The following is a 9,604-nucleotide window of genomic DNA, read 5'->3' as shown; positions in this document are numbered from 1 at the left end:
TATGTGTAAGCTTGCTCTCAGATGTTTAAGTAAAGACAAATCAATAACGATATAATACAAGCGCTTTGAGTTGCACTTTGAGTTTCCTCTAAACTCTCGATAGCGAATACTTAAGCGAACTTGGAATCGATTTTTCCTTGAGTAAAGTTTGATTGAACGCCACCTTTTTGCACAACTTCTGAATATTCGATATTAGATATCTAAGACAGCTAAGCCCCTAATTAAAACTCCAGTGAAGTAAAACGCGCTTACAAAGTCACATGACAGAGAATTACACGAAAGGAAAATATTTTGCTTTATACTTGCACATTATAACACCTATGACTTTAAATCGCACATCATTTATAAACTATCGATCCTTCGTTAATGAAAAGTCGGCTGCAAAGTACTTGAAGAATCCAAGACGTAAAGGTGTGTCGTAAGCGAGTCGAAATTTTGACCCTATTTTTAACCTCAATATTCTATTTAACGCCTATTTTGATACTTTAAAGTCATCATCAATCACTGTTAATTCAATCTACTAACTTTGCCGAGAAGTCCTCTTTTAGAATCTACAAAGAACATTATGTGGGTTTTCCTTTCTAGAGGCGCTAAGTGTGATTTCAGTTTCCATATGTATTACACAATGATCCTTCAGAATACACAGACGTTAGAATGTAGAACTAAAATTTTGATTCGGATAGGTGGCTTGCAAAATTGGGAAAGAGCACGCCTATAGCAACGACACATTCCGCGTAAGTGTACGTACGCATATACGTTCTAGTGTGTGAAGAATACACCGAGAACGCAGAGTATGCTCACAGGAATCTAAGGGACGAGAGGTTGAAGGTGTGGTCGGGAAACGACGAGGGTTGCCACGGCGAGCGAGGCTGGTAGGGAGAAGAGGATAGAAACGTTAGGGTTTTCATTGGAAACTGACGACGCCTGCGGGAGCTTACGGGTGCGGGATTACGAGAGACAGTTGGAAATCCGATCAAAACAAATGGACTGCGAAAATACTTCGTCTCTCTCTGTCTCCCGTTCTCTCTCCCAATACGTCCTTTCTCTATTTCTCTCGTCTCCGTCGTCTTCACACCCTCACCGCCATTCGGCCGGAGGGGGTTACAAGCGACTTGGACCACCGAGATTTTCCTGTATCTATACCGAGCACGAGGTATATTCCCCTCCTAGAAGTCGGAAGACGCGAATACCGATAAGACGGATCGCCCGCTGATCGCGAAGTAATGACCGTCTCTGATTTCTCGCCTCTATCTGCCCCTGCTTTTACTCACGCGGTTATGTTTCGCACGACGATGGCGCTTAGACCTCGAAGCGTCTTGAGACGCTTGGGGTATCAACTTGAGACGATTTGGGAAGAAGAACTGTATAATGTTTCACTGAGAATTCGAGGAACAAAACGAAAGATTGTGTCACCCCGCGCTTGTGTTTGCACGAAAAAATGTCGCGTGCGCATTCACGGATTAACGTTACCGCGAGAAAAAAGTGTATCTTTAAATTGTATCTTTTCAGAAGCTGATAGCGAGCATAGTGCTTTTATCGTTTTCCATGTTTTGTGTTATCACTAATAATGCTACGACTAACACGTGAACGGATTAACGTAATTATAGACGCAAACAAAACATCAAGCTGTCCAAGTACCATAGCTGCTTGACATCGCTGCAGTTTCTTCAAATAATCAACAGTCATGATTCTCGACTATCTAGAAATGAATGCGTTAGGTCAAAAATATTTAGTAACTTTCAATTAGACACATGGCTAGGGAATGGCTAGGCATATATCCTATGTATGTACAGCATATGATATTTGTTTAATTTAGAAGAAATCTGTGAAAGATGCCGATGATTGAGAAGTAGGATCCGCGTTAAAGAAAGCACTGGTCGTACTAATTATTTTACCGAATCTTCGATCGAATCGATTGAATTACTCGCGTATCGATCGTCGACTAAACGGTCTTTAATTGAATTCGTTGAAATAAATCGTCAATTAAACATTTTTCGACTGATGGAACCAATCGTTAATTAATTGAGTGGAAATATATTTGTTTAAATCAATGGTCAAATTGCAAAAAATTCAATTGATATTTTCACAAAAATATCAATTTCTCTGTTCGTTTTGGGTGAAAAATAACATTGATATTGCGTTGCAGCAACCATATTTGACCAAGTGATATTTTTATTGTTTTCGCCGTGTAGCATAGAGCGGTATGGTATGGTGGCGCGGTATTGCGATATCATGATAGCACGCCATAATAATTGTAATACTCGCCTCGTCGCTCTCGCTGATTGCGAAGTAATGACCGTTTCCGATTTTCCCTCCGTGCTTCTCACGTACACACCCGTGCAGCCTGATGCGGAGTACTTGGGCCACCGTGCTTACCGATTACGACCGAGCCGAAGGGAGAGAACCATTATCACGTAGTCGACGAATTGGAGTTTGAAGTGTTCCCACGTGGAATTTAAGAGAAGTACCCGCGACACCCCGCGAACGTGCTCTATCTCTCCGGCGCTGTTCTCTCCGTTAAAAACGGTGACCTTGAAATAGTCGCCAGGTGGAAGAACGACCGAATGGGCTCGCGTGCTCGCGATCTAGAATCTCTTCAAGGTTTCTCAGCGGTGAAGTTTGCGGAAATTGCACCGCGAGATCTCACGAATGAACTCCTCGAGCGGAACGTTTAATTCGTAAGATTCGACTAGCTTTGAAATCTCATTACTGGAAACTCCTCTCCCCCCTTGAGAGTAACACAAAGAATTCAGACGGGAAAAATTCTCGCGCGAGCTTTCAGCATTAATCCGCGGATTGATTGTGCGCGGCCAACATCAAACTGAAAATAAATAAATATTACTCGGCAGAAAAAATGTCGATGGATCTTCATTCCGGCAAGCCGTGCGTGTTCTGTATATAGTCGCGAATAATGTCGAATTCGTGCGCATTTACAGACCTAGTTTGTGTGTAGAGGAAATAGGAGGATTTGCTATCGATCCATAAATCGCGATGTAAAGTCCTAAATGCTTAACGCGCGACATGTATGGCGTGCGTGATCACGGATAAGCGCAACATTTATGCGCGGATACATTGAAAAGTGTATACCCGCCGAATATTCAGTAGTTTATCAGCGAGTTCAGCGAAGCATTTTGCCGATCAAATTTATTCCTTCCGACTGGATGCACAACGGATACGATAGATAGTGGATTAGAGGATTTTTGCGCACGCTCGCGCGGGATTAAGAGGATAGCAGACGCAAGGATTATTGTTTCATAACTCCTCCGATGTCCTGAATTTCCTTGGATCTTGCCGCACTGTTCGATTGCATTTAACGTCATATCTGTATCAGCGGGAAAGTGCAATAGCCGCGAAAGAAAGAAACTATTATTTCCGTCGTATATAATGATACACAAGGAGTGAGGGAGGGACAGGTGAGGAAAAAAATGTTAGATATTTGTGACTATAATTGCATGATGAAATAATTATATTTGGAACATTTTTTTCGTAAGTGAGTGAAAATTCGTCACGGCAGTGTCAATAATAATAACCTTATACTGCTAGCACGACCTTTTTTGTTAAAGCAACAAATAAATATGAGTACTACAAAAAATACTGCAACTGTTTTTTTAGAACAACAAGCTTTGCTAAACTCACTGATAAACTACTGAATATTCAGTAAAAATACACTGTTCAGTAAAACCGCGCATAAACGTTTACTTATCCGTGATCAGGTATGTTATACATGTCGCGTTAAGCATTTAGAATTTTACAACGCGATAATAATATACGGAGGAAAAGTATCAGGTAGTTGTAACTATAATTACACGATGAAATAATTATAGTCGAGACTAGCATTTTTGTTGTAGGTGAATGAAGATTCGCTACGGCACGAGTGTTGGTGATAATAACCCTATATTGCTATTACAGCTTTTTTTGTTAAAAAGATATATATATATATTGTTAACATATAAAAAGTCTGTAATTCTTATTACAAAGCCTTTTTTCTCTCTCTCTCTCTCAGTGTAAAATAGACATCGGCGTAAGTGCACATAGGAAGCTAGACATAAATATCGACGTAATATCGCGTTAAACGGCCTGTAGTATAAACATCGCTCGTTTTATCTATTTATTGCTTAATATAAACGCCAATAACTTCATCGCAGATAAACGATACTGCGTATCGACGATTATCAGGAGAGGAGGGTCAGAAAGTCAGGAGGTACCTTGAAATAGGCGCGGCACGTGTCCGATGTTACGGAAATATCATAGTCTTTCCCCTCGAACGACACACAGTGCCCTACCAGGTGGTCCCCCCTCCTATATTCTCCATCGCTCTGTCTCCGTCGTATTCTCTACGCCATGCAGAACATGACATACGGATGCCATACAAAAACGAAGCCAAGCCAGCTGGCCACGTGACACCGGATAATAATAACGTTACGATACCCCATTTAGACTTTCGATAGTTCCCTCCAAAAGAGTCGCGCGACCTACCAACTGCTTTCGTATGCTATCCTGATCGCAGCGTCCCTTTCAACTGCTCGAAGGGCGAAAACGTCGGGACGTCCACCCTCGGTACTCCGAGTACCGACGACGAAGGGTGGTTAACATCGTCGCGCATGAAATGGGGATGGGACATACTGAATGTTTGAGCAGATGAGACTCCAATCCGAACGCATACATTATGTATTATTTTACATAAAAATAAATTTGTCGCAATAATCATGATATTTATTTTGAAATAAGTAATTTTCGACTCGAACAAACTAGAGATATGTTGTAGTCGACTGCGATGAACACTGCGAAGCGGAGGATGAACCGTGAAATGTTAATGAAACAGAAGGTGCCGCGCTTTGAGAATATACTTTCTTTAAGTAAAAATTTAAATAAAGACTCAATTCGCTACCAAGTTCATTAAATATGCAGCGCATATTACTGGCACCTACACTAGCACTCATCAATTTGCATGTAATGGATCTGCTCATTCAGGTTCTCGGATTCAAGGACACATATATATGGCTCAAAGACCCTAACCCAAGTGAAAAGAAGAGAGGAAATCTTCGCTTAACGAAGGCCCTTGATGCAAATTCTAAGGTAATACCTTCGCACTTCTGTGATGTTTGCTGCGCGGAATTATACGAAATCATTTATCACTTTTCATAGTCGGATCAGTGTAAATTGTGCGCCAATAGCTGTAAATAAAGAATGCGTCAATACGCGTCTCGAACAATAATTGTAGCTATATGTAATGCATCACAAAACCGTGTGAGAAAAATGCTTTTAAACGCAATTCGCGCTTGTTGAGGAAAGATCGTCTGGGCAGATCAACAGAAAACTGTGAAACGACTTAAACGCGATTACATCTCGTTACCCGACTTGGAGTCTGAAAAACCCTTAACGAGAGAGAAGCGTCTGCAATTAAACGCATACGAAGCTGCATTAAATGCCGTTAACAACGAAGAAGAAAATTACGACGTTGTTCATAGGACAAAGATATTTAACGACGAGCTTTGGGATCAGGAATGGTACCTGGTAATATAACGCTTAGTAACCTTCGCATGACAAAAATACTCTACATCACAGTATTATAAATTACACACATACACACACACATTATATATGTTTAGTAATAAACTGATTTTGAAAATAAAGATAAATTTATCAGACTGCAAAAGTTATCTATGAGAAAAGTAACGCATATAAATTGTATTTCCTACATCGACACAAAATTTTAGATTTATGCATTGCAAACATTTCAACGCGAATTACTTTCTCTTTCATAAATTTGCATTGAAATTTACACTAAGAGAAAAAAACATCTAAGAAATAAAATAAAAAAGTATTTATTCGGTAGGTACTTTTTACACTGAGAAGAAATATTTGTCAAATAAGAAAATATATATTGTCTTGATATCTTAACTATTCACGAAAACAAATGTTTGTCCTACTTAAATAAAAGAATTTAATCAGATATGTTATTAGCACCCACCAAATAAATTTTGTTTTAATTTAAGTAATAACGCATATATGTAGCATAATTTACTGCAAACGTAACAAATCTATAAACGTATCAATCTATCAAATGTAATGTTTCCGAGAACTAGGCGCATGAATTTTGCAGCACACACAGACTTTATTTAATGAATTACTGTTATTTGCAATACCGATGAATTTTCTTTACCAACTGCCGTAGCAAGATACGAGGACGAACAAAGCTTTGCCGAAGCTCGACTTAAACGTCTTGCCTCTATATCGACTGGGGATAACTGGTCGGGGGATAAGAATTGCCGTTCTCGACGACGGTTTAGAGTACAGTCACGATGACCTACGAAACAATTACGTATGTAACATGCACTTCGAACTTTCTCTTCGTCCAACAGATGACGAAACATGTTACTTAGAAGCTCCTTTTTGAGACTCAGAAAACACCGTTCTCTCTATACTATTGCTATATTATATTAAAAAACAAATGTTTTATTTACTTATGTAATAAATGCATGTCGGTATTATATTATATATATATATCTATCGTGATTTCGTAGAAAAGATTTGATTCTAAAAAATTATTTTGCAAGTATTGTATGAGGAGAGAATTAAAAAAATTATATATTACTTGCTACTATAATATTATATATTATATATTATTATATATTATAATAATAATCCTGTATTATTACACGATTTTTAGTCTGTATTATTGTTAATGTTTAAACCTAGGACGCAGCCATTAGCTACGACATAAACGAGGACGACAACGATCCCTTTCCAAGATACGACGTATCAGGTAAACCTCGCATCATACGCGCGTTTTCTTTTCTTACAGTATTTTTTTTATATACAATTACAAATAATAAGATAAAACTCAGAGATGCAGTATCTTTGCGTATTTATTCTGTTAATGCAGTATCTTTGCGTATTTATTCTGTTAAACAAAAAATATATTTAAAATGTAAACACACGGTAAAAAAGTGTTTTTGAACTTGTGTTGATCCGTGTAGAAACTTTTGTGCTAAATTTTTAACATACCCGTGTGTTAATTTAACATATTGTGTTATTTGGCCTATTCTGCATTGAATTCATATTTACATATTTACTTCTAAGTTCAAATAACACAATTTATACGTAACATGTGCATCCTTGATAACATATATTTTATATGAAAAGTGCACAAAAATACCAGAGAGATAAATTGTGTTAACAAATTTGCTTTGTATTCAGTTAACTCAAAGAGCAGAATGGATAAATTAGGACATATGAAATCACAAAAATACGGGAAATATCTGCAGCAGATATCACGATACGCGATGATATAGGTATAGCTATGATTGCATCCTCATGCAAACCCACGTAACGACTTTCGCGATATATCGGCCAAACTACAGAAACTACGTGAAGCAAACGTGTCAAATCCTCGAGTAAATTGCGATAAACTGTCGAGGAGTAAAACGCGGCCAGCGCATCCGGTAATGCACTTAAACCATAACTCACCGACGAATCGGCCCTGAAATTAGTTTAAAACTCGCTCGCTTTTAAAACTTCCCTATCGTCCTGATTTCCTGACGATAGTGATAGCGGTGATGCTATTGGAATTCGAGGAGCGAGGACAATTTTGTGTACACTCTCCATTGCTAACAATTATTACTGTTTATTTGAACTTTCTTATAGACTGCTATTATAAACAAAATATACGTCGTCTTTAATAGAAACTTATTATTTCGTATCGTAACGTCTCGCACTTGTTTGATCAAAATTGTCATATTTTCTCCGTATAAATGTTAAAACGTAAGTTCGATATTCGCAGCTCGGTCTTTCAAATAATGTAGTGACGACGAGAAACGCTTGCGGGGTCAATAAGGTCTGATAAATAATTCATCCGATGGTAAAAGTGCTAACATAGTAATATTAATGTAATTCGCGTGAAACCAGATCGAACATGACCATTTGCTCTGTTCTCGAGCTCAACTCTTTCACAGATTCGGAATGTAATTATCGCGACTGGATATATGCAAGATAAAAACAATGATGCAAAATGCAAACATCGTTATTTTGACTGCTGTAAATAAAATGAAAGTATATAAATTATAACATGGTGTTAGATGCAAAATTGGAAAATTAAAGCGTCTTCAGGCGAAACATGTGGTAGCTCGTAAAATTTTCTCAAGAGGTAAATTACCGAATGTTTTCTCAAACAGTATCCACATATATCTCTGCAGGGAAAAATACATAGGTATTATTTTATAGTTTTCTCCTTGATTAAATATGCGTTTCCGATTATATAAGGTATCCAATTTTAATTGCATACCCTCAAATATCTCAAAAACAAGACATTATAGAAAAACCTGTGGCAAATAATGTGGTTTTAAGGAGAAAAGAAGATAGTAATATTTACTTGTCCTTGAAATGACTCTGGAAAGGCCTGTCGTGATCAATTTCACTTAATTTTAATTAAACGGTTTAATTTTTTTTAACAGAATCATATAATTTTTCCAACACAGATAAATTTCTCTGATCATTCTACGTGTAAAAATATTGAAGTAAAATCATCAAAAAGTAAAATTTCCGAGATATATTTTTCTTTTTATCCAGATACTTTTCAATATAAAATATAAAATATCTCATAAACTATTCACTTTTCAATAATTCCACTTCAGTACTTTTAACCGCTTTATACTTTCAGAGGAATTGATTTGTGTCAGAAAAATCATACAATTTCATTAAAAAAAGAATTAAAGTCAACAGATCTTTCCAAGATTATTTCAAAGTCAAATAAATGTATTAGCACCTTCTTTTCTCCTTGAAACCATACAATCTTTGTTTAATATGCATTTTTCTATATCTTGTTTTTGAGATATTTTAAGCAATTAAAAAATGGAACACCCTGCATGTGTTTCTCCTCCCTTGGTGGCATAACCAATCGCGCAAGATGCGCCACTTGCGCCTTCATCTATAAATATCACTACACAGGATGAAATTACTCGCGTCGCACCTTGAATTTAAAAGTCAAATAATAACGCACCGCGCCGCCGAGTGAAATCTCGAGACCTCCTACGTGGACGTTCCCACCGTCCGCTTCCTCTCCGCGCGCACGGCGGACTTCGGCGACCCGATTGAACATTACTATTTCACGACCATTACGAATTCAACGACTCTCCAGGGATGAACGGTCACGGTACCAGGTGTGCCGGTGAAATAGCAATGGAGGCCAACAACCGGAAATGCGGCGTTGGCATCGCCTTCGAGGCGTCCATCGGGGGTATCAAGCTTCTCGACGGCCTGGTGAACGACCGTGTGGAAGGCGAGGCACTGGGATACAGATCTGGACTCGTCGACATCTACACGGCTTCCTGGGGACCGGCGGACGATGGAAAAAGTTTGGAGGCACCCGGTAGACTAGCTGTCGAAGCACTCGAGCGTGGTGTAAGGGAGGTCAGTTCGCTGTCAAATTATCCGTTTATATCTTAGAGAAAAAAATTTTCTTCCTTCGCGTAGAATGTTGTGCAAATATAAATTACTTGCCCTCGAACATAGAGTTCGTTCAAGCGAGATCCTAATTGAAAAAATTTTATCCAACACTTCTCTCTCTCTCTCTCTCTCTCTCTCTCTCTCTCTCTCTCTCTCTCTC

The 9,604-nt window shown here is 38.3% G+C and overlaps 2 protein-coding genes across 4 annotated transcripts in view; one reads left to right on the top strand and one right to left on the bottom strand.

The window, feature by feature from the left end:
• LOC116844114 (heterogeneous nuclear ribonucleoprotein 27C) overlaps positions 1 to 9,604 on the bottom strand; it is a 124,759-nt gene that overhangs the window by 18,198 nt on the left and 96,957 nt on the right. The window lies entirely within an intron of this gene.
• LOC116844112 (neuroendocrine convertase 1-like) overlaps positions 1 to 9,604 on the top strand; it is a 40,760-nt gene that overhangs the window by 14,477 nt on the left and 16,679 nt on the right. For both annotated transcript variants that reach the window (XM_032815249.1, XM_032815248.1), the window contains 5 exons: positions 4,972 to 5,076; positions 5,293 to 5,514; positions 6,176 to 6,322; positions 6,700 to 6,766; positions 9,137 to 9,408. In XM_032815249.1, coding sequence (XP_032671140.1) covers positions 4,972 to 5,076; positions 5,293 to 5,514; positions 6,176 to 6,322; positions 6,700 to 6,766; positions 9,137 to 9,408 — 813 coding nt within the window. The remainder of the gene's footprint in view (positions 1 to 4,971; positions 5,077 to 5,292; positions 5,515 to 6,175; positions 6,323 to 6,699; positions 6,767 to 9,136; positions 9,409 to 9,604) is intronic.

Source organism: Odontomachus brunneus, unplaced genomic scaffold, assembly GCF_010583005.1.
Source record: "Odontomachus brunneus isolate Ranch 3 - 2012 unplaced genomic scaffold, Obru_v1 Obru_scaffold_039, whole genome shotgun sequence".
NCBI classification, from domain to species: Eukaryota; Metazoa; Arthropoda; class Insecta; order Hymenoptera; family Formicidae; genus Odontomachus; species Odontomachus brunneus.
The sequence above is the reverse complement of the archived record's forward strand: the minus strand, read 5'-3'. Positions and strand labels throughout refer to the sequence as shown.